This window comes from Kogia breviceps, chromosome 6 (assembly GCF_026419965.1).
Source record: "Kogia breviceps isolate mKogBre1 chromosome 6, mKogBre1 haplotype 1, whole genome shotgun sequence".
Taxonomy (NCBI): Eukaryota; Metazoa; Chordata; class Mammalia; order Artiodactyla; family Physeteridae; genus Kogia; species Kogia breviceps.
In genome coordinates this window covers 143,871,018-143,896,112 of record NC_081315.1, presented here as the reverse complement: position 1 = coordinate 143,896,112, position 25,095 = coordinate 143,871,018, and the positions used below count along the sequence as shown (strand labels likewise).

The 25,095-nt window shown below is 57.9% G+C and overlaps 1 protein-coding gene across 19 annotated transcripts in view; it reads left to right on the top strand.

Annotated features, from left to right (window-relative positions):
* Window positions 1-25,095, top strand: part of ABLIM2 (actin binding LIM protein family member 2) — a 152,642-nt gene that overhangs the window by 50,962 nt on the left and 76,585 nt on the right. For all 19 annotated transcript variants that reach the window (XM_067036752.1, XM_067036736.1, XM_067036749.1 and 16 more), the window contains exons 4-6: window positions 4,288-4,403; window positions 11,200-11,326; window positions 14,206-14,299. In XM_067036752.1, coding sequence (XP_066892853.1) covers window positions 4,288-4,403; window positions 11,200-11,326; window positions 14,206-14,299 — 337 coding nt within the window. The remainder of the gene's footprint in view (window positions 1-4,287; window positions 4,404-11,199; window positions 11,327-14,205; window positions 14,300-25,095) is intronic.

Sequence of the window (25,095 nt, the reverse complement as noted above, 5' to 3'; positions counted from 1 at the left end):
GAGGATAAGGAGGGAACCAAGTAGGGCATGACATCCTCCCCAAGTTAAGAGACAGTGATGTGAGAGACAGAACAGCATAGGAGAGGGGAGAGAGCTCTGCGGAATGAGACCTCAGGAGAGCTGCATAGAGGTGCCTTTGAATCTTGGACTAAATATGAAGCCATGTAGACAGAGGGTAAATTTCACACGGTTGGGCTAAAAATGACCAGGTTTCTGTAAGCTAAACATTCCCAGGGCTGGGGGACATTCGAGTTCTGGCCAGGTGGAGATTCCTTGTGGAACACCCAGGCATGCAGTGGGGACACCAAAAGCATCACGCCTTATTAGTGGAACTGAAATTGCCCTAGAGCGAAGGCATAAACCCGCTCGAAGTTCAAGAACAAGCCTCAAAGAGATCACGCTGGTCTGCAAGTGAGCTAACTGCCGGCCAAAGTAAAGTATAACACTCTTTGTAGAAAGAGAAGAAAACCCAGCCCTCGACAACATAAAATCAGCAATGTCCAGCACCCATCAAATGTGACTGGTCATAAGAAGCTGGAAAACGTGACCCAGGGCCAGAAGAAAAATCAGTCAATAGCAACAGACCCAGAAATGAGATCAATGGTGAAACTAGCAGACGATGACTTCAAAACAGCTGATGTAAATATATTTCAGTTCTCAGAGGAAAACATGAACATAAGTAGGAGCATTATAGAAGACATGAAAAGAAACCAAATGGAAATTATAGAGATGAAAATTGAAATTTCTGAAATAAAACACTCCCTGAAAGGAATTAGCAGTAGATTATATATTATAGAGAAAAAGATGGGTGAACCTGAAAACATAACAATAGAAACTATTCAAACTAAAGCAGTGATAGGAAAAAAGACTGAAAAATATGAAAAGAGACTCAGCGATCTGTGGATATAAATTTTTCTGTCTAGATGGGGAGCGGGGAAGACTGAAAATTTTTGAAGAAATAATGGCTGGAAAATGTCCAGATTTGATGAAAACTATAAACTCATCTCAGTGAATCCCAAGCAGAATAAACACAGCAAAAACCTATGAACTTCATCATAATTAAACTTCTGAGTGACAGTAATAAGAAGAAAATCTTGAAAGCAGTAAGTGGGGAACAAAACAACCCAGTACGTAAAATGGAACAGAAGATGACTGCAGACTTCTCATCTGAAGCAATGTGCACCAGAAGATGATAGAACAGCATCTTTAAAGAGCTGAAAGAAAAAAATCTATCCAACAATTCTATACCAAGCCTCCCCCACAAAAACACTTTCAGAAATGAAGGCACGACTGCCAAATGGTATTGCATTTCTTTTTGGGGTGATGAAAAATGTCCTCAAATTGATTGCGGGGATTTGATTGTGTATTCACAGCTCTGAATACACTAAAAACCGTTGAATTGCACACATTGAATGGTATGTGAATGTTACAGAGCAGGTGAATAACATAATGTCAGTAAAGCCGTCACCCACACGAAATGAAGGCAAAACACTTTTGCAGACACACAAAAACTAAGAGGATTTGTTGCCAGCAGACCCGCACTATAAAAAAGTGAAGAAAAATAATGTCAAAAGACGTCAAGAAAATAAAAAGCAAGCCATCAGCTTAATAGAGGATATATATCTGGTGAAACACAGGTATCTACAATATATAAAGAACTTCTACTACTCAATAATAAGAGGACCAAAAAAAAAACTATTAAAAATGAGCAAAGGAGTTTAGCAGACAAATGAAACGATTACATTAACATCACTAGTCATCAGGGGAATTCCAATTAAAACTTGTTAAAATACCATCCAATGTCCTCTAGAATGACTCACAGTAAGAAGATGGATAGTGTCAAGTGTTGTTGAGGATACAGAGTGGAAGGAACTGTCACATGTCTCTGGTGGGAAGGCAAAGTGGTACAATCTCTACAGAAAGCAGTTTGGCGGTTTCTCGTAAAATTAGACACACAGTTAGCACGTGGCCCGGCAATTCCACTCCTAGGTATTTACCCAGGAGAAACAAAAGCACATGTCCACACAGACTTGTCAGCAAACGTTCTTAGTAGCTTTATTTGTAACAGTCCCAAACTGGAAAGAATCCAAATGTCCTTGGACATGAACAGCTTATCCGTGCAAAGGAGCAGCATTTGACAATCAGAAAGAACAAACCAGTGGTGTGTGCAGCTGTGTGAGTGAATCTCAAAAACATGCAGCAGAACACGACATCAAAGACTGCATACTGTGTGATTCCATTTATATGAAGTTCCAGAAAATCAAGTCTGATCCATGGGACAGGATGCCGATCAGAGCCGCCTGGGGCCAGGGTGGGGGGATGAGTGTGGACGGTCCCAGCAGGCTTTTTACGGTGGACAAAAATGTCCCGTGCCGTGACTGTGGTCCTGGTTACGTGAGCGTGCACATTTGTCAGAATACACTTCAATGAAGTTGCATTCATAAAATAATAGCTACCATTCATTCAGCCCCTCCGGGGCCCCGGGCATAATGCTAGAGCTTTCCACGCTAGAGGTTAGATGCATGGATGGATGAATAACAGCCCTGAGACACAGATGTTCTTAGTCCCAGTTTGCAAGTGAGAAACAGGAGCTCGGAGAGGTTAAGCAGCTTGCTCTAGGTTACACAGCCAGAGATTCTCTCAGAGCGCATCCAGGGATGGCAAGGGACTCCCGCTGTGGCCCAAGACCCCCCATTACCAAGGCGGCTGCAAGACAGCAAGCGGGAGAGAGGTAGACCCCAGCACTAACCACACATGGTGCAGCGCACGGCGTCGGCCAGGGCAGCTGAAGGACGGAGAGCGGCAGGACCATCTTGCAAGACTTGGGACGGGGGTCAGCTCAGCTTATATATGTCCTTGCTCCCTAAGAGCCGAGACTGGCCGGCTGGGGCCCAAGAACACACCTGCTGAATCCACCTAGGGCCCCGAACGCCAGCCCCACAAAGTGGGGGGCTGTGGCGGGGCTTTTGCATGGGAAGGCTCGGCAGCCTCACAGGTCAGAAAGCTCTTCTGGCCGCAGAGTCGGGGCTGGACTGGAGCCGGCGTGACCCGGGCAGGCTCCGAGAGGAGGCCCTGCAGGGGAAGGCGGCTGAGCTAGGCCTCCAGGGGGACCTTCAGTTATTGACGTGTTCACTTACTTGCTCATTCATTCACTGACAGTGGTCTGTCGAGCACCTGGCATCGTCCAGTCCCGAAGGAGGCAGGGGGGACACGGCAAAGGCTTAAGCCAGAGGACGGGGCGCGCCCCGGCCCAGATAATTCAGAGACTGCTGCCCGCAGGGCTCAGGTTCTTTTGCCGGCGCTGAACTGGGGGAGGACGCGGCCCAGTGGCCGTAGGTGGCCTGACCCTAGCTCAGCGGAGGCAAGCACCCGATCCACCTCTGTCACCAGAGGGGAAGTTCCGGGGTTGAAGCCACCGGCCTCGCTTGGGCAGCCCAGGGCCGTAACTTGACCTTGCCTCGGGGCCGGGACTAGGGTGCGGCCAGCGGGTTACTAGCTCTGGATGCAGAGTTTAAGGGGAGGCCAAAAAAATGATCAAGGTAAATGTGAGATTTAAAAAATTGAAATTAATGCAAAAAAAAAAAAATCCATGATGAACAAAATGCCAGACTTTAAAGACGGAATCCAGCATACAGTCTTGCATGCTCCTAGCGGCACTGCTTTCTGAGAGACCCAGGTAGGCAAATCACGGCGCTTTGGAGCCAGGCGGGTCTTGGTTTGAGTCTGTTTCTGACAGGCGGCAGCCGTGTGGCCTTGGAAAAGTCAGCTATCCTCTCTGAACTTCAACTTCCTCACCCATAGAGAAAAATGAAGCAAAGACCAACTTGGGCGAGCCTCTTAAAGGTGGTAGATGAGGCAGGCATTAAGGAATCTGTCATAGAACCTGGCCCGGCACCTAGTAGATGCTCAGTAAACGGTGCCGTTGCCATGAGTATTGAGCTGACAAAGCGTCCTGGGCGGTCGGAGGAGGCGAGGTCGGAGGGAGGAGGCCAGCGGCTGGGACTGCCCGGCTGATCGCCGCCTGCAAGCCCTGCTGCGGCCCCCGCTGCGGCCCCCACTGCGCCGTGATTCTGCCCGCCGGTGCCGAGGAGGAGACTAAGGCTGAGGGGTCAGGGAGCAGCCTGAGGTCGCCCAGCGGGGCCACGGCAGCGCCTGCACGCAGACACCCAGCGTCCTGGGCCTGTGGTCCCCGGGGAGGTGACGGCCTGGTGTCTAGGATGGGGCTCCCCCCACCCAGGAGAAGAGCCAGGAGGTGGTCCTGGCTGGTAACGCGCTGTCTTGTTTCAGGTTGCCCTTCCCGCCCGGGGACCGAGTGACCTTCAACGGCAAGGAATGCATGTGCCAGAAGTGCTCCCTGCCCACGTCAGCGGGCGGCAGCGTGCCCGTGCCCCAGGGCCTCTGGAGTAAGTGGACGCGGGGCGGCGTGGCGGAGGGGGCTTGGCAGTGCTGGGTGGCAGGCCTGACAACACCGGGACCAGAAGTCGAGGCAGCGAGTAACTGTGGATGAACACGATGGAGGGAGCCGGGGCCAGGCGTCTCTGCGGTACTCCTGCCTCTAAGCCTTTGCTCCGCCTGTGCCCTCCCCCCTTTGTCCCACTCCGTCTTTCAGCCCGGCTCTAGCCCACCTCCTCCAGGAAGCCTTCTGGCCTCCTTCGGGTCCTCTCCCTCCAGCACCCACACTCAGCTCCCTTCGGGAGAGCCCCTAGGAGAACGGTGACCTCTGGGCCCCTGTGGTCTGGGGCTCTTGGCAGCTGGGCCAGGGTGCGTATGCAGTGGGTGCTCAATACAGGCTCCTTGAATGAAGAAGGGGGTTGTTAGTGAAAAAGAACCAGTAGCAGGGGCATGTCAGGGGCCTGTGGGTGTGGGGCGGAGAGTGAGGCGGGAGCAGGAAGGCGCTGGCCTTTCCCTGTGGGTGGCTCTTCCGGGACCGGAGATGGGACACAGGGACGGGGAGGGAGCCCAGCGCCCCAGGACTGCCCCCACCAGGCTCCCACTGCAGAAACGGGTTGTTCAGAGCCCACCCTGTGTGCAAGGGGGCTGTGGTGTCCCCGGGGCCAGGGCCACGTGTTCTGGGACAGAGGAGGGGTTTGTATGGACTTCCAGAGCCAGCCCCTGGCTCTCCTCACTCTCCCGTCCTCTCCCGCCTCCTCGTCCGCGACACTGAAAGTCTGTGCGGAGGAGACTGCACGTCCTCCCCGGAGCCGAGTGTTGGCTTCAGGGACTGGTAATAATTTTATCTGGAAAATGAGGGGAAGCCTTCGTCCCCTGGGGAGGCAAGCTCACAGCAGTCGCAGCTGATGAGGCGGTTGCTTTGGGGTCTGCTAGGAGAGTTCTCCATTCAAAACTTTCTCTCCAGCTGAGGTCTGGATTGATTAACTTTTTGAGAATGTGCTTCAACAGTCCTGTTATCATTAAGCCTGAAATAGTCATCAAAAACGAGAGCAAAATTTGAAAAGGCGGGATTAGTTTGAAGAGTTTGTCCGGAGCTTCCTGGCAACCAAAGTAAAAAGGGAAATATGCCCAATCACAGACTCATTGTCTGAGACTTTTTTGAGATTTTTTTAAATGTCATGGGCAGAAAGGCTGCCCCCTCCAAACGGAAATTTATTTTAAAATATCAAATTTGTGTTTTCGAAGAACAAATGCTGCCCTCACCCCCAGGTGGGTCTATAACCTACCCCTTCTATAACCTATCCCTTCTCCCAGTCCATGGTGATAATCCCCAGCTTAGAACCTTTTTTGTGCCTAGAAGGCATTAAACATTCATCACCAGCTCTTGGCTTCTGTGTGGATGTCTGCATTGTCTTCCCAGCTTCCACCTCCTTTTGTCCCCAGAGTAGCCTGGCCAGGCAGGAGTCCCTCCCTCCTTTTGCAGAAGCATAAGTGCCCTGAGCCGGGTACAGAGCAGGGGAAGTGCTGGGTGCCCAGTGTCCAGCTAGGGAGGGGCTGGGGCTGAGGTTTGAGCCAAGGCCTTTAAAGTCCAAAGCAGGGGAGCCCGCCCTACCGTGACCAGAGGCTTTCTGAAGAGGTGGCCTTTGTTCTGAACCCTAAAACACAGGTTTTCGTTAAGTAGGCCTTGAGGGAAGGGCACTGCCTGAGCTGGGCCCAACTTCCACCCCCATGTGAGTGGACAAGGGGGGGTGCTGTGTGCGAGCAGGGAATGGAAGTGAAGAAACCAGGCGGCAAAGCCATGCCAGGGAGCTCCAGCTGCATCCTGGAGGCAACGAGGAGCCATAGATGGTTGTTGAGGGAGGTAGTGCCGGGGTGGGTTGGGAGCATGCTAGGAACGTGAGCCTAAGTAGCGTGGTCTGCCCTGCAGGTGGTGGCAGCTGGGGGAGGGACGCAGCCCTTCTCGCACAGGGTGGAAAGCCGCAGGTGGCCACCTTTGGGGGCCGCCTTCCCTGGGGGAGGCGGAGCGAGGCCGGCTGCTCCCATGGAAGTCAGGCTTGGTCCCGGGGACCAAGACCAAGACCAACATTGGCCTGTGCCTGTTGCTTAGTAGCAGGATCAGCGCTTCTTGCTGGACACCCACGCCTTCCCCGGGGAGGGGTGCACCACGCCTTCTGGGTGGCCAGCCGCTCCGCCGCACCTGAGCTTTCCAGGCTGCTTCCGCCCTGGACTGTCTCCCCGACTGCCCTGGGGCGAGGGTCTCCTCCTGCAGAGCCCGCTTGGCGCCCACCCAGGCTCCCCTTTTCCAGGCTCCTCCCGGACTCTCCAGCTCTGAGCCGGTTGCTGGTTGGAGCTGGTCACAGGGCAGCCCTCAGAGAGGCCCAGCGCCACTCCAGTCAGGGCGCAGCTCTGAGCCCGGCTGGGAGGAATAGACCCCTCCACGCACCACCGGGGCACGCTGTGGCCCCTCTCCGGGCCTTGGGAGTGAATATGGGGTCAGCGGTGGGTGTGGGTGGTGGCCCAGAGGCTCAGCCTGGTGTGGCAGCAGCCGGGAGCTGGGAATGTGGGGCCGTGGACCGGGGCGGCTCTGTCCAAGCTGAGGAGCCCCCCCTGGCCCGTTCTGGGGCTCGGCTCCACCTGCCGGGGCCCAGCCCAGCCCAGCCCGGATGGGGTCACACCCGGGACGTGGGATCACACTCGGAGCCAGGGTCAGGAGGCCCACCAGAGTCAGGAGGGAAGGGGCAGGCCCGGCATCCAAGGCCTCTGCTGGCTGTGTGCCAATGAGGGGCCGTCCTGTGGACGGGGCAGGTCCTCGGGCCTTCCGACATGCATCCTCACCACCTGGGCTGTGGCCCTTGGGGCCCCTGTGTCTTCCGCCCACGTGGGGGTGCACCGTCCATGTGTTCGGGGGTGAGTGACAGGATCGGGGCCCCAGTCCCCCTTCTGGAAGTGGGCTGAGCCTTTCTTGGGGTCAGGCTGAGGTTAAATGGGGGGATGACGTGGATAGATGAGGAGGGGCTGGGCCCCACGGGGGGAGCAGGCGCGCGGGCTGCCTTGTGGGGTGCGGTGGCTGCCTCGTGGTAGTGCATCTGCCTTGTGGGGTGCTGCAGCCCCCAGGAACCAACGTCCCTCCTGGCCGCCGCTCCCCGCCCCCCAGCCACCGCGTTGCCGTCGGGGGGCCGAGTCGCCAGGTCAGCGCGGGTGAGATGTGAGATGCACTTGAACCTTTTTTATCTCTCCCAGCAGCTGCTTGCAGCTCCTCCTGCTTGGCCCGGGCTCCTTAGAGAAATCGCAAGCCAAGCCCGTGACGTCTCAGGCATTTAAAATTTACAACCCGGTCGGTTCCTTGCCGTCACAGGTCAATCTCAGATTCGACCCAGACCCCCCCTCCACTCCCAGTTAGATCTGAGGAGGACAGTGGGCGAGGGAGTCTGATCCTGCACCCCACTCCCGCCCCGAGTCCACAGCTGGGGCTCAGAGAGGCACCCGACACGTCCTGGGTCCCATGCGAGTCAGTGGCAGAGCCGGGCCTTTGACCCCATGACCACGTCTGCTAGAGGAGGGGGCACTTGAGGGGAAACAAGGAAACTTTTTGGAAGGTTCTAGAAGGGTCATGCTGGGGAAGGGGCCCAGGTCCATCCGGTTGCTGTGATGGCAGAGGCGGGCCCAGGGCGCGAGGGCGAGTGGATGGCAGGCTCTGGCCCTTGCAGGCCAAAGCGTGTCCCCCTTCTGCCCCCCGGCCTTGGGGACACACTCCCTCAAGGACGTCTGCACGCCAGCTGCTGTTGAGTGGATTCATCACAGAAGATTCACCTGTCATTTGCGAAGCCCTGCGAAGCTGTGCTGAGCTCCAGATGTGTTTAGAAGATGACGATTGCCGTTTCCATGACAACAGTCCTCGCACATGGCTCTGGCCTCCACGTTCACGGCTCACCATTAGTGAGACTCTACCCCGGGTCGATGGGGACAAGGAGGCGGCATGGAGGTGCGGGCCACGTCCCCCCTCGGCTGCAGGTGGCACGTTTGCCCAGGGCCTCGGGCCCTGCCCTGGGGGAGGGCCCACTGCTGATACAGGAAGAGGCAGAGCGGCGGGCTTCCCGCAGGGAGTGGGCCCCTCACGAGGTGTCCCCCTCGAGAAAACAGCGGTAACCGTTCGAGCGTTCGGCTCACGTGCGCTTATCCATTCCTCAGATGTGTCCTTCACACCACAGGCCTGTCTCTGTTAGCTCACGGCAGCTGTGCGAGGCTGGTACTGTTACTTCCCCCATAAAATGCGTCCCTGTCTTAGTGGGCACAGAGACGTGAAGTGACTCGGTCACTGTCACACAGCGGGCGGGGGCAGCCTGGCTCCAGGGTCCGTGTTTCCAGCCACTGCCATGGCCTGCCTCTCCCCAGGCCCGGCGTGGTCCGGGATGCTCCTTTGCTTTGCCCGTCTGCAAGGACCTGAACCGAGGCTCCGAGCAGGCTTTCTCGACTTCAGCACTGTCGACGTTTGGGGCCTGACGATTCTTTGTGGTGGGGGCCAACCTATGCCCTGGAGGGTGTTGAGCAGCATTCCTGGCCTCCGGGCTCCTGGGGCCCGACCCCCACCTTCCACGCCCAGTTGGGAGGACCAGAATTGTCTCCAGACACGGCCAAAAGCCCCCGGGAGCAAAATGGCCCTGGTCGAGAGGCGCTGGCACAGAGCGTACCCTGTGTGCCCACGGTCACCTGCTGGGTGAGGGCCCAGAGTCAAAGCTGCACGGATCCAGCCCTGGGAGGTGGTGTCGGCCCTGCTCTGCTGGGGTCGGACTGAGGGGGTGGGAGGGGAGGGGTCTTGATGCCTCCTGAACTTGAGGAGGGAGCGTCCTCTTGGCTCCGATGCATTCAGGCCTTCGTTCACCGAGCTCTTCGCCGCCGCCAGCCTGGCTGGGCTCCAGGATCCTGAGATGGCTGGGAGGTCCCCTCTTCCCTCCCAGCCCTGGACCTTGGGGTTTGAGCCTGTTCTTTGGGTCTTGTCCAAAGTTGGCAGTGGATTTGACGGTGTGGTAAATTAAGAAGTCTAGAGTTTGACCAACACTTCTGTAGATATTAAATATTTTTCATTCTTAAAGATAACGTGATGCTGGGCTCTGCCCAGAAGGAGAGCAAATCCCCGCCAGAGCAGAGTCTGGCGAGCCCGCCGTGCGTCGGGCACCTAGACGTGTGGGCTCGGCCATCTTCGTATGAGATCTGTCATTGAATGTGACTTCCCCACCCCACCCCCCGGCTGGAAACAGGCTCCACACGGAGAGGAAAGAGGCTTGTCCAGTGTGACCTCAAGGAGTAGGGCCAGGATTGGAGCCAGGCTGCTGGACCTTGGGCCTCATTCTTTCATCTAGGGTAGGGGGGTCCCTGCCTGGCTGAGCCCGGGAGCTGCTGAGTCCCTCAGGGCACCCCCTGCTCACCTCTGCTCATCAGGGCCCTTTGGGGTCCCCAAGGCCCCACCCTTGTCATGTCCCCGACACACACAGATATACACGGACATACTAGACACACACACACACACACACACACAGACAAGACACATAGAGACACACACATGCAGCCACACACAGACAGACACACACAGAGACGGATAAACCTACATACAGACATACACACATTTATGCACAGACACAGACACACACAAATAGACTCACGCAGGGACACATATTCACACAGAGACACATACACTCATGCATATACATGACACATCACACACGCAGGCACTAACACGCCCATACTTAGATACACTCATGCACACACAGCCCTGCACACAGCCGCACACAGATATACTTGTCTGCACACAGACATGTAGTCACACAAAGATACAAGTGCACATGGTCTCAGACACAACACGTGCACCTAAGACACACGTATACGTACTCGATACAGACACGTTCACACACCCGCACGCCCCGGGCAGGTCATGCTGCCTGTCTCTGCCCCCGACGTTGCCCGGCCTGCTGCACGCCCTGGTCCTTCAGCCCACGTGGCACTGACTGTGGGAGCCCCCGGTGTGGCTGCCCATGGCTGGAGGGGTCGGGAGGCAGCAGGGCCGTGTCCTGAGCACCCGAGACCCCAGGGGGGCTTGATCGGGGATGGGCGTGGCTGGAGGGGCGGGGGGAGACCGGTCTGGGGCCCAGACCAGGCTGGGGGCCGTGGGGGGGAGAGCACCCGTCACCCGGGGACGCAGGCGCTTCCTGGGGCCTGGGTCCGACCGGGGCTGAGACCGGAAGCAGGAGTGCGGGTGGTCAGAGTGTCCTGCGTCCGGGATGTGGCATGGATGGCCACAGAAGGAGCTCAGAAGCCGGGGCCGGAGGGCTTCCTGGAAGGGGCACCCTGGCAGGCGAGCGCTCGGAGGACAGGCGTTGGGGCTCCAACTTCTCTAAAGCGGCACCTTTCCTGGGAGGACACAATTAGGTTCAAAGTCCACCTGCCAACAGAGCAGGACAGGCGAGGCCACCCAGAGCTCCTGCCATCATGGGACCCCGCTGCCCGGGCCATGCTTGGGGCAGTGCCCACTGCAGGCTGCCCCCGTGCACGTCCACATCTGCTTCCGCAGGCCCGGACACCCATCTCTGGAAGGTGGGGCCTCCGCCTGGTCCATCCTGGCATCCCGGGCGCGCGGCCCAGGCTGCATGCAGTCGGCGCTCGACGCGCGCTCACACCGGCTGTCGTGTGACGCCCACAGCCGGACGGTTCCGTCCGTCCCGTCCCCCGGCCCGCTCTCGCTGTCCCTGTGGTGTCTGAGGTCCCAGCGTGCCCACGCCCACGAGGATGACGGCTGTGCTCCGTTCTTTGCTCCAGGTTGCAAGGGCTGCGGGGTGGAGATCAAAAACGGCCAGTCCCTGGTGGCCCTGGACAAACACTGGCATCTGGGCTGCTTCAAGTGCAAGACTTGCGGGAAACAACTGAACGCAGAGTATATCAGCAAGTGAGTGGGCGGGGCTCGCTGACCTGTGGCCTGGGGGTGGGGGGGGCAGGGCTCGTCCTGTGCCCACCCTCCTGCATGCTCGGCCTTTTTCCTGCCCTCCTGCCAGCTCCTCCCATCCGTGCCGGGGGAAGAGCCCCGGCCGGGCCCCTCTCCCTACCAGCCTGGCTTCCTCAGTGTGGTTTGCGGAGACTCCCATGCTGTTTTCTGTTCACTGGGACAGAGACGTGAGCGCTCCCACCTCTGACCTTGTAAAACACCTCCCCGCACCGCCCCTGGTGTTAATTCGCCCCCCTTGCTGGTGCCTGCATCCCCTGCGGAAGGCGAAGTGGATGTCAGCCGAGGCCGGCAGCAGAGGGAGGAAGAGAGGGCTGACCGGGCCCAGGTGTCACGGGTGTGACAGCACAGCCCTGTCTTCTGCCGCGGGGCCATCGGTAGCGCCCGTGGCCGACACAGGGTCCCTGACGTGTGCTCAGGATGCAGCGATGGCTGGTTTGGGGTGCAAGGGGAGCACTGTTATCCAGAGGCGGTTGGGAGGGAGCTTCTGGGGATCGGGCCCTGAGCAGAGGCGGCTGGTCTGCCAGGAGTGGAGGTGCATTCTAATCCCTGGAGATCGGGAAACTGAGTCAGGTGAGCCCCCAGACGGCACAGGAGAGGGAAGGGTTACAGGCTGGGCTCAAAGGAGCAGCTTCTCTGAGTGCAGAGCGGTTCCCTCCTGCCAGTTAGGGGCTTTTTCGGCAACTTCTATCAAAGACTATGCTAGTTCTTGACACACACACGGGAATCCGAATCGGGTCGCTGCATGTGCCAGTGTCAATTTCCTGGTGGACCTTGCACTCTACTTCTGTAAGAGGTGAGCCTTGGGAAAACCTGGGGAAGGCCGTCCTGGTTTGTCTGTCCCGTTTCTTTACAACTGTGTTTGGATCCACAATTATCTCAAAATCAAACATTGCCAGTGAGAGCCCCTACACCAAGATGAGCCTCTGCCCAGGCTGGGTCAGGCTGGGGGGGGTTTCTGGCCGCTTGGGCCAGGACCTGTTGCCTCTGTCATAGTAAAGGGAAGGCGTGAGTGACACGCCAAGGCAGCCTTGGGGACAGAGCACTTAAAATAAAACAAAATGATGCCCAGCCCCCAGAGCGCTGCAGCCCCTCTCACCCACACAGCGTGTATGTTACTTAGCAGCCTCCGGAACAGCCCGGAATTCATGATGAGGGCGCGGTGGTGTTGCCATGGAGACGTTATCCTTGAACCTCCTGGATTTGCTGCATGTACAGCCTTTTTTGGGGAGAGGTCGGGGCCCTCAGGTCAGGGCATTTGAAGGTGGACCCTTTGGGCCCAATATACATGTCCCCTCCCTTGTGGAAGGAAGGGCTGCTTCGTTTCTGAGGCTGCAGAGAAACACCGGGACCTCACCCCTCCTGCCGGCATCTGTGGGACCCAGACAAGGTCCCGAGCTTTGAGGAAAACAGGGCGCCACTAGCTGCAGTCCCCCAACAGCCTGAGAAATCTCACCTGCTGTTAGCAGCTGAGCAAAAATCAAAACCAAACCGGAGCTAACGCGGCAACTTCAGCAGCGCGGGGTGTCGGGGGGGGAGACGCGCCAGAGTAACGCCCCGACCCTGCACCCGCCGTGCCAGTCGCCTCCACGTCCAAGTCCCATGGGGCCGGACCTGGGGCCGGGGGGACAGCCCTGGTTGGCGATGAGGGCCTCGGCCACCGAGTGCCAGGAGCCGGCCGCACCTTGTCTTGCTCAGACCTTGCTCTTCCCAGTTCCACTTTACAGCCAGGAAGCTGGGGCCCAGACAGGTTAAGTGACAGCTGGGACTGGGCATTTGAGTGCAAGGCTGTTTACTCACCGCTGCCCAGCAGGGAGCATTGGTGGCGCCTCCGACATCGCCGCTGCCACGCGCCCCGTGGTGTGTTGACCGCATAACGATAACGAATGAGCTCCCACTGCAGGCCAGATACCGTCCAGGCCTTGTGCCTGCGTTGTTTTCCGTCCACCACCTACAAGCCAGCTGTCTCCGTGCAGTTCAGGGGGGCTCAGCGTTTAAGCAGCCCGCCCACGGCTGCCCAGATATTCACGAGCAGCGCCCGCGAGGGTGTCCCGCGCGTCCCAACTTCCAAAAGCCACAAGCCACGCGCGTGGCAAGTAGTGAGCCCGCCATTGCTGTGCGCGGGGAGCGTGGACGCATCGCCGCCGCGTGGGCCTCCCGCCCCTTCCCGCGCAGCCGGATGCCCCCTCACCCCCCGGGTTTCGAGGGCAGGAGGCTCCCGGCCACGCCCAGGAGGGCGAGGGTCGGTCCCAAGGCACACCTGCCACTCGGCGTCTTGTCACCCTCAGACCGACCTGGTCTCCAACGTGGGCGGCTCTGTCACACCCCCTTGTGGGCTCACGTTTTGCTCCAGCGCCCCAGACCCCTCTCGGACCGAGCAGGAAGCCACCCAATGCGTAAATAGACTATTTCCCACCCCGGATGTTGAACGTCGGACAGAATGAACTGGGAGGAAGAGCCCCGTCTGCGGAAACGCCTTTTATTTCCCAGGAGCAGCTTCGATTCCTTGGGCTCAGCCTTTGGAGCCCTCCGCCAGCCCTCGCTCACCCCCTGGGCAGGCGGCCTCACCACTTGCCCCTCGGTTTGTCCACCTGTGCAATGGGACGATCTTTGTGGCGTTTCTCGTGGGGCTGCCCTGACGACCGAGGGGCCGTGCTGGTGCCCGTAAGTGCCCCATACACGCTGTTCAAGGGCTGTGCTGTTACCCGGAGTAGGGGGGAGTGGGCGTTTGCCCCTTGGACGTGGCCGCTCTCGTTGGCGCGGACTCTGAGGGCTTGGGGGTCCCGGGGGTGCCCCCGCCGTCCTGACTGCCGGCTCTGTTGCAGGGACGGGCTGCCCTACTGTGAGGCCGACTATCACACCAAGTTCGGGATCCGCTGCGACGGCTGTGAGAAGTACATCACGGGGCACGTGCTGGAGGTGAGGAGGCCGCCCCGGGGGCTGTGAGCAAGACACGCGCCCGCTCTAAGTCCTTCTCTGGGCACTGGGGCCTGCCCGCCCCCTGGGAGGTGGCAGAGAGGATAAGAAGGCGCCTCTCGTGGCGTCTGCTGTCTCGTGGCGTCTGCGGCGTATGTCTGTGCCGGAACCCGCAGCCCTGAGCCTTTGCCTCCCGGCTCTCCCAGAGGACACCTTCCAGGGTCTGCCCAGTGGGCGCCACCTCCTCCAGGAATATTCCCCTGCAACACCCTCTCCCCTGTGCCCTTTACACGTTGACAGAGAGGTGGGAAGAACTTGCGATCCTGGTTCAGCCCTTTGGCACCTAGATGGGAAATCTGAGGCTTGGCGGGCTGAAAAGGGAGCCTGGGAGGCAGGGCTGGGTCCACAGAGGCGGCCAGGTCACCCAGCGATTTCAGGTTGGGGCATTTCTGGGGTGCTGACATGTGCCTTTCTTGGTCTGGGTGGTCGTTACATGGGTGTGTCCCTTTGTGAAAATAACCCGTGTTATGCACTTTACTACACTTGTTCAGTAAGATCGATGCCGTGGCGTGGACAGGACCAAACCCACCGCCCTGATGCTCTGGCCCAGCCCGCCACTCCGCCCCACTCTGCGGCCCCTCCTGGGCTCTGCGCTGGGGCGGGTGGATGGGCCACCCCTCAGCGAGCGGCTCCTCTGTTGGGGAGGGCAGAGGTAACCAGAGGGCCTGGGGGGTGGGGAGGGGGCAGAGGACTGGGAGGGGAGGGGCCCTGACCCAGCCAAGGGGCCTGGGAGCCTTTTCCAAGGAGGTCACAGAAGCAGCCTCTTGGGGTGGGAAGACAGGTTGGGGTCTGAGGCTGCAGGGCCCAGGCCACCCTCCCACACAAGGGTTTCTGAACCCTGGAAAACCCGGGTCGGATTTGCATACTAAAGAGTTTCCTCAGGCTGCGGCTGAGGCTGGACTTGAGGCCGGACTTGAGGCCAGAGGCCCCAGAGGCCAGCCAGGAAGGGCTGGGCATTCCTGCATATCCCCAAGGACGCCTGCTGTGCCTGCCCCATAGCTAGAGCCCCCCTGTAGCAGGGCTCAGAATGCCTTGGTGAATTACACGTTGAGCACTGAGCTGCTTTTCTCGAAATGACACCAGAGCCGCAGGGAGAGAGTTGCCCCAGGGCCTCAGCTCCAGGTATCCGGGAGGGGAAGGGGTGGCCACACCCGCCCAGAGGGCAGTGGGGCCCTCCCCACCATCTCCCCATTTCCCAGACGCCACAGCGGGAATGGTCCCAGGCTCTGTGCAGAGCTGTGCCCTTCTGTGTCCAGAGGCCCCTGCGGGGGGGCTGTGATTACACCCTCATTGACTGTAGAGAGTTTGCAAAGCACAAATAAGGGGGGAAGTCACTGACATGCGATCATATTTAGCTGAACTTTTTGGCTGGATTCCTTCCAGTTTTTTCTCTCTCCATATGTCAGAGTTGGCGTCAAACCATTTATACATTATATCCTGATTTTTTTCCAACTCCAATGTCCTATTTAATAGATTCCTATGTTTTTGTTTTGTGTTTTATGGGTCTTTTTGTAAACAGCTTTATTGGAATATAGTTCACATACCACGCAATTCACCCATGTAAAGTGTGTGATTCGGTGGTTTTTAGTATCTCCACAGAGCTGTGCACCCATCCCCAGAGTCCAGCTTAGGACGTTCTCATCGCCTCAAGAAGAAGCCTGTACCCCTTAGCTATTCCTCCCCTACACCCTGAGCCCGTGGCAGCCACTAATCTCCTCTGGTCTCTGTAGAGTTCCCTGTTCTGGACACGTCATGCAAATGAAATCATCCACTGGTGGTCCTCTGTGATTGAAGTCTGTCTCACAAGATAGCATTTCCAGGTGCATCGTACGTACATAAGAGTGTTTCAGTGTTGCATCGTATTTCATTGCAGGAGTAGACCAGAGTGTTTTAGGTCGATCATTCATTGTTGGACATGGCACCGTTTTCCACTTTTTTACTACGATAAATAACACTGAGATGAACATCTTTTTTTATCGCATTTCTGGTTTTCCTTAAGATTAATTCACAGAAGTGTAGACACTGAGCCAACAACCGTGAACTTTGTAAGGGTTCTTGACACTTATAAATTGCTTTCCAGAAAGTTTATTCTGATTGACATGCTTAACGACAGAATGCGATCTTTCCCATCTCCCACCCTGGGTGTAACCTTTATGAAACCCTGTGTCAAGTTGATCGGGGAGAACGCGGGGCCTCGCTGTCGTCTGCTTCCCTCCCACCCCTGGTGGTGCCGGCTCTTCTTTGTCACTTTTAGCCCCTCAGGGTGCTTGCATTTCAGTTATCTGCCCTCAGCATTGCCTGTTTATACGCTGGGGGCGTCACGTTTCTCTGACGCGGTTGGGCAGGCGGTCACGTGGTGACACTGTTGACATCTCGTCTGCTGAACTTCTTGTATGTTTTCCTTGGGCAGTGATCACGCCTCACGTCTGTACCCCCATATCCTCCGAACGTGCACGAAGGACGCGTCCTCCCCCCGTACCCCACGGTGACGTCTCACCTGGCCCTCCCATCTCTCCAGGGCTCTCTCCTCACCCAGACCCTGCTCTGGGGGAGTCGGGGCACCCGCCACCTCCGGCAGCAGCACTGAGGCTTCTGGAGGCTTCCCCCGGCCAGGGCCCCGCCTGCCGCAGTGCCTGGCGGTCCAAGCCTGTTTCTCTCTGTTCCCCCGAAAGACTATTCCAGGCCTTCCTGGCCCTCCTGGGCTGCTCCCCTCCCACCCCAGCCAGCCAGCTACAACGACCTTGTCTAGGATTTAGCAGAGAGAGGGTCAGACGCCACTCGGGGCTGTCTGCGAAGCTGCTACCCCACCCGCTCCTGCCCTTTCCTGACGGAGGCTCTGTCTCTCCTCCCAGACGCAGCCCCCAGGCCCGTGGTCCGGTCCGAACCCCGCCCGCCTCCTCTGGAGCCTTACCCTGCCATCTCCTTTCCTCCCTGGGCGCCACAAGGCACCCTCCTGGTGGCTTGTTGAAACAGCTCAAGTCGCCCCCGTTTAAAGAGACTAGAAACCTGTCACCCTCACCTATGCAGGTCCGCCGGCCGCTGGACCGTCTCTTCAAGCCCCTCCCCAGAGCGCCGGCCCCCCTCCTTGGAGCCCTCACTCTGTGGGCTCGCGTCTGTGTGTCTGGGAGAGCATGTGCCGGGCTATCGGCCACACGCAGGGCCGAGCCCACTCGAACCCAGGAGGCCCAGCCGGGCTCTCGGTGCCTGTTCTCCGCCCGACCGCCTGGCCTCTCCCCGCGTAGATGTTGCTTTGTGCCCTGTTTCGTGCCACGCTGTGGTACCTGATGGCCTAAGCGGGGAGCATCTGAGGCTCTGTGGGCCGAGCAGTTGTCGCCACAGGTGTGTGACTGTAGCCCGGCCGGCACCCTTTGGGGTGGGCGGGACGCACCAGGCCCAGCCCCGGCGGCCCGCCCTGCCTCCCCTGTCCTGATCCTGAGCCAGCGCTGCGCCCGCCGAGGCCTGTCCTCAGGGATCCGACGGGTCCCCCAGCTCAGCGCCGGCCGCGAGGTAGCCGATGGGGGCCGTCGGCGGGCCTCCCCCCGACGGATCGGATGGGGAGGGCAGGGGCGACCCCGTCTGCAGCGTGAGCGTCCCTGGTACTTAATGGCCAGATACAGACTCGGGGCGTTTGGGGCCTGTGCATGGGGCCCCTCTGGCGCACTCGGGTTTATCCTCAGGAAGGGACGGACCGCCTGAATTGTGGGGAGCGGGAGAAAAACAGGTCCGGGGTGGAGGATAAAGAGCCTCCCCGGGAAGATGAATGCCTTTGTTTTCGCCCCTGCGGGCGGGCGGGCTCCTCGGTGTGTGTGGCGGTTGAGTCAGCGGGACCTGCACGCTCTGAGCGTCCTCCCCAGCGAGGCGGCAGCTGCGGGCGGGTGGCGGGCGGGGGGACAAGCCGGCTCCGCAGAAGGGAGCAGCCACCGTGCTGGCACCAGCTGGGCTCGGCCCAGAGCGTGCTGGCACCCAGCTGGGCGTGCAGTGGGCTCCTGAGGCGCGGCAGGTGGCAGGGGACCGGAGCGGAGAAAGCAGGAGGCTGGCTGGAGGCCGAGCGCATCTCGCTCTGCGCCCCCGTCCTCACGGTCACCCTGCCTGTTCCTGCCAGCCCGTCCCGGCAGCGGGGCCGGACAGGGGCCCAGGGGCCGACTGCGCGGACTGGGCTCCGGTGCCGGGACCCCGTGCAGGTAGGAAGCTCCCTGGACTGATGGGGAGGCCGCACTGGCTGCAGGTGGGTGGGATTGCAGGGGGCAGAGGGCAGGTCAGCCACAGGGGCCAGACCCCCAAGGCACCCGCCCCCCCGCCCCGACGTGCCTCCTAACGTGCGTTCCTCTCTGGAGCCTGAGTAGGAGAGCAGCCTGGGCCGCTTCCCCGACCCTGCAGGAGCCCTGGATCTGTGCCGCGTCTGCGTGCGCCGGGCCCGGTGCCATCTTACGCTGGGCGCCCGCCCGTGAAATGTGCATTTGCTGGTAGTGCAGTCCCCCCCCCGCCCCCTCTATCACTCTAAATACTTAGCATCCTCCAGTGCATGTTTTCCTGCCTCCTGCGTGTCTGGGGCGTCTGTCCTGATGAGCCTGCTCCGTGCCAGGTCTGGGGGTGGGAGCGTCCTGGGTCCGGTGGGGACCTGGGAGGGGCTGACACAAGCCCCCTCCCCTTCACGGGGTTGGCTGGCTGGGAGGGGGCTGGGAGCGGCCCTGCCGCGCGGTGCTGGCTCCTGGGGACGGAGTCCCCACAGAGACAGCTGGGAGGTGACTGTGCATCGCCAGGGGATGGTGGTCTCAGCAGATCAACCAGATCAGAGCTGGATGAGCGGAGGGGGTGCTGAGTGAGAGGGGGTCCCTGCCACCACCTTGCTCTCTACTGGTTCTCTCACAGTGTTAGCAGGAACCGGGGGGCGGGGGCGGGGAAGGGGGTGTGTCTTGCTCGGCCCCACCCTCCTGGACCCTGGCGGTGCTGTCTGAGCCCCACCTGCCTCCTGCAACCTGGCTGTCTCCATGGTAACGAGAAGCCCAGGGTCCCCCTGGGATGGCTCATTAATCCCTTCCTCCCTTTATTCCTTCCTGTGCCTCCATCCCTCCCCCCTCTTCCTTCCTTCCACTCCTCCATCCACCACTCACCTTCCTGAAGGCTCGCTGCGTCCCACCCTGGCCTGGGGGCTGAGTCCCCGGTGGGGACGGTGGCAGGGGTCCCCCTGCCTGACCTGGAGGAGCCCTGGAAGGAGGGGGGCGGCCAGCTGCAAGTTTCTCCGTTTCAAATGGACCCTCTCCTGCGACTCCACACGCTGGTGTGTTTATTTCTTCCTCTTTTCTCCTTGGCACTTCCTTTTCACCCTCCTAAGCCCGCAGGACTTTTATCACTGGGAGAAAACAAACCCTGAGTTCGGAACAAATCAAGGCGTTTCCTAAGGACAGAGGTGAAGTCCACTTCCCAAGACCCCAGCTTCTCTCTCCCTTTTTAAAACTGAATGAATGTGTTTATTCTAAAAACACTCTCAGAGGGAATAACTTTATCATAAAAGGAAAATCATCCATAATGAATGTCATCACCTAGAAAAACTACCGTTAGCGTATAGATTTCATCCTTTTAGACTGTGTGCACACACGCGGACACACAGACATACACAGAGACACACAGATATACACAGAGACACAGAAATACTCACTGACTTACACACACAGACACATACACACACACAGAGAGACACAGAGATACACATAGACACAGAAATACTCACTGACTTACACACATAGACACATACACACACACAGAGACACACACTGACAGAGATACACATAGACACAGAAATACTCACTGACTTACACACATAGACACATACACACACACAGACCCAGAGATACACATAGACATACACATAGACACAGAAATACTCACTGACTTACACACATAGCCACATACACAGACACACACAGAGACACAGAGATACACATGGACACACACATGCACACACATAGAGACATACACAGGGACACAAAAATACACACACATATGTACACAGACACACACACACACGACACAAAAATACACACAGACATACACAGACTCACACACACACACACACAGAGACACACAGAGACGCATGCTGACTTGCCTTCAACCTGACGCCACGTCCCTGCTCAGCACCCAGCAAGGATCAGTGTCTCCAGTCCTTGTCCTTAACCATAGGTCCATCAGCGCATTCCCAGGCATCTGGGTGGAGGAAGCCCGGCAAGGGCGCCAGGCCGACGTCCTTACTGCAGGACTTCTCAGAGCCTTGATAGCCGACGCGCCCGGAGGTGGAGTACCTTACCTCTCTGCTCCCACACTCACTGGTCAGAACTCCCCTGTCCTCTAGGACCCCTTTATGCATGCCTGGCGGGTACATCTTTATGGGACAGCCCCTCTGCGTGCGGCTCTGCTCTAGGACCTGGCACAGCGGAGAACGAGGGGACAAGGCTCAGTCCTAGAGCGGTCACCCCAGTCCTGGAGCTGGGGGAGAGAGAGGAACAGAGCCCAAACAGAGTCAGGGAGCCACGCCGGCCTCCATGTGGTCCCCCGAGGCCCTGAGTCCAGAACAAGACCCCGAGCCCAGAGCGAGCCTGTCCCAAGGCCTATGGCGTAAGCAATGGGGAGGGGGCAGGGCTGAGTCAGGGGTTCTGGGGGGCGGTCTTTGCGGACGTGGCAGTGGCACAGAGCTGGGAGGGTCTGGGGTTGCAGACCCCTCTGAGAGGGCTGCCAGATGCTCCCCCCTCTCCAGACCGCATCCTTCCTGCTAAAGATTTTGATTAGCTTCTCGGTAAATTTCATTTGACGGGTGCGCTCTGGAGATGAGGCCTTTTAAGATCTGGATCCAGTTCTGGTCATTCACAAAGGACACTAAAGCTTCAACTTGGGAGATGTGCCAGGAGCAGCCACTGGGAGCTGGCTGGTCTGGGCTGGGGGATGTGTGCCCTGCAGCGGGGACCCAGGGGAGGGCTCAAAAGCGGGCGGAGGCACAGCCCGTTCTCCAGGGAACGGAAGAGGCCGTGGACGGCTTTAGGGAGGAAAAGGGGGTGCCTGCTTCCGATGGGGTAGGGGAGGTCCATCCCTCCGTGCTTCCCACAGCTGGGGGAGGGGGAGGGGTTGGCTGCCCCTCTCTGCAGGGAGGGGAGGGAGTTTCTGGAGCCCAGAGACACCGCCACATCTCCGCGGTGCCAGCCCGGTCCCTAATGTCCACGGTAGGGCCGCGCTCAGTACCCTCCACTCTGCCTGGGTACCGCTGAGAAACAGAGCCGCTCTGTGCCCCCGGAGGCTGCGTTCCTGATGAGCCTGGTTCTGTCTGATTAAAGATGACAGCCACTTGTCAGGAGGCACAAGACATCGTTTTCAAACCACGCACTGCAAAATCTCATGGGCTTTTGATGCACTTGCAAACTCTGCGCCATCTTGAGTCCCGCCTGGGTAAGGGGCTGAGCTGCCTCCCGGGCTGGGGGCTGAGGTGACAGCACAGATGACTGAGGCCCTTCTAGGACAGCTGTGGGCAGGAAAGGGCTCTGACGGAGCAGGGGCTGCTGCTGGGTTCCGATCACGTGGAACGCCCCGGCCACCGCGGCCACCGCAAGACAGAGCAGACCAGCAGTGGGAATTGATGCAAGGGGTGAGGACACTTTCATTTTTGACTTCATGAGCCTGTCTTTGTCGGCTTGGGCTGCTATGCTATGAACTGCAAGGCTTAAACAACAGACAGTTATTTCTCCCGGCTCTAGAGGCTGGAAGTCCGAGATCAAGGTGCCAGCCCACTGGGTTCCTGGCTTGGAGATTGTCACCTTCTCCCTGTGTCCTCCCATGGCAGAGAGCTCTGCTGTCTCATCTTGTAAGGACACTAATGTCCTTCTAAGACATCATGGGGGCCCCATGTGGCTTTTCATGGCTGAATAATCTTCTGTTGTGTTTATCACACTCACATTTGAACATTTGGGCTGGTTCCACCTTCTGGCTGCTGGGAATAACACTGCTGTGAAGATGTAGGTACGCGTTTTTGTGTGGACCCGTGTTTTTATCTCTTTTGTTCTCTTCATTTTTCTTAAATACCTAGGAGTGGCGTTGCTGGGCTGTATGGTAGTTCTGTGTTTAACTTTTGGAGGCACTGACAAAGTGTTTTCCACAGTGGCTGCACCATTTTACATCCCCCCCACCGCTGTGCAAGGGCTCCAGTTTCTCCATATCCTCACTAGCACTTGTTCTTTTCCTTTTTGTTTTGTTTTAACTGTAGTCACCCTCGTGGGTGTGAGGTGGTGTCTCATTGTCGTTTGGATTTGCCTTTCCTTAATGACAGTGATGTTGAGCGTCTTTGATTTGCCTCTTGGCCATTCCTGTACCTTCTTTGGGAAAAAAATGTCAGTTCAAGCCGTTTGCCTATTTTTTAACTGGACTGTTTGTCTTTTTGTTGTTGAGCTGTAAGAGCTCTTTCTATATTCTGATCCTAAACCCTTATCAGATCTATGATTTGCAAATATTTTCTCAAACTATTTGCAAATCGTTTGTCTTTTCACTTTCTTGATAATGTCCTTTGATGCACAAAAGTTGTTAATTTTTGTGAAGTCCGACTTATCTATTGTGTCGTCGCCCCTCACGCTTTCCATGTCATATCCGAAAATCCACCGCCAAATCTGGGGTCAGAAAAATATACCCCTGTGTCTTCTTCTGTGGTTTTATACTTCTGTGGGAAAACTCTTTTACTGGCACATGTCACACACAGAGGAGGCCGTGAATCTCACACACTGGACACACCCAAGCCACCAGCACCCAGACCAAGAAAACACATGCCCAGCACCCCAAACAGCCCCCTGGGGCCCCCAAGGCAGCCACCACCCTGACTCTGACCGTATAGATTCATTTGCCTCGTTTTGAACGTTGTAAAAATGGGATCCGCTCTGCGGTGTCTGGTTTCCTTCCTCAGCCTTGAGTCTGTTCTAGGCCTCCAAGCTGATTGCTTTGCTCAGGGCGTGGGGTCTGGGGGGTGCGTGGGCGTGGGGTGCACACCACAGAGTCAGGGACCCCGCCCGGCTGGGGACAGAGGCCACAAAGGCCTGGCCCCACCCCCTCTGCTGTGTGACCTTGCTGGGCCTCCTCCACCTCTCTGTGCTCTGATGGAAACAAACATAGTCATGAACCTCCCAGGCCGTCACGGGATTGAAGACCAGTTAGTGTGTGAAAGGCTCCTTGCCTCTCCCTGTAGAAATAAGTGGTATCCCCGTTGCTGCTATTTTTGGAGACCGGGGGCATTTGCCAGCTGCTGGGTCGGGGGGTGCTTTCCAGAGGGAAGAGTGTGGAAGCCGGGCAGGACCCTGGCGGTGGCCGCAGGGCTGTTTCTCTGCTCAGCCTTAATTCTCATTGCTCGGGCTGGGGTTTCAAGCCTGTCCCCTTACAGACTGTCCCCACGGCTTTCTCTCTCCACCTGGCTCACGTGTAGGCGTGCCGTGTAGATGTGCTGTGTAGACACCAGTGTGTGCTTTCTCCCCCAAGCGGCTGTCACAGAACGCCTGCTGTTTGATGTCATGAGGGTGGGTTGTCCCCCCCGACCCAGAGTGAAGGGGGCGCCTGCCTGAGGAAGGCGTGAGGACAGGTCAGAGGTCACAGTGTTTAAAGTGCGTGAGTCCTCGGTTGACAACTGGGCCCTGATAACAGGTGGTTTCTATTAAAGCGACGGCACCGTTCCAATCCCCTGTTTGTACCTCGAGGACGGAGCTGCTCTGACTGCTTGGCGTTTTAAGGCTGAAATGGCAGCTTCACCCTCACTCTCCCGGGGCCCAGTGCTGCAGTGTGACCTGCTCCCCAGATAGATCCCTGAGACTAGGGGTTCCTGCCATGGCCCCATGCCAGGCCGTGCCCTCGGAGGCTCACTGTCTAGTGGGGAAGATTCACCCGAAATAAGTGTCAAACCCTGTGAAAATGGAGCTGTGGGAGCCCAGAGCGGGGAAGCTTCCAAGAGGAGGTGGCGTTGGAGATGAGATCGGGAACATTCCAGGTGGCCCCGGGTGGGAGAGCGGGGAGGGTGGTCGAGGTGGAAGGGGCTGCAGGTGCAAAGGCCCTGAGGCCGCAGAGCCGGCAGGACTGAGCAGTCAGCATTGTCACGCTTCCCCGAAGCATCCCTTTGCCTGGAGACATGGGATTGGCACCTCCGGCCCCCCGCAGGAAGGGAGTCCGTCCTGGATTCTTCCTCCCTGATGCGCAGGGGTCCCCTCGGGCCTGGTTTGCACCGAAGGCACCCGTGGGGAAGGGGAAGGAAAGTGAGGTGCTTGTAATGAATCTGCACCCCGTTGCGCACTGATTCAGGAGAGTATGACTAATTCAGTTTCAGAGAGTCGTGATAACCTTCTCATCTCAGGAAAGAGTGGGGGGGGGTCACATCCACATTTAGCAGCAGGCTGCAGCTACACCCAACCCAGGTGAAGGAATAGTCACTGCACAGTCAGGCTGAAGACAGTATTTTGGGGTGATTTTTTTTTGGTACCATGTAGAAATAAGCCAAACCTGCCCATGTCCTTTGTTTTGGTTATTTCAGTATTAATATTTTAATCGAATTGAATGGGTTACAAGAATGATAAAAACAGCAAAACGCTCATTGAGAACACTGAGCGATACAGAGAGACAGAAAGAAAATGATCTATCACTTTCACCCCACCTGTCGTGTCCCTCCACCTGGGGAAATAACGTTAGGTCCTCCCTCCCCGCCCCACCAAGTTACAGAGATGCGTGGGACGTGGCCC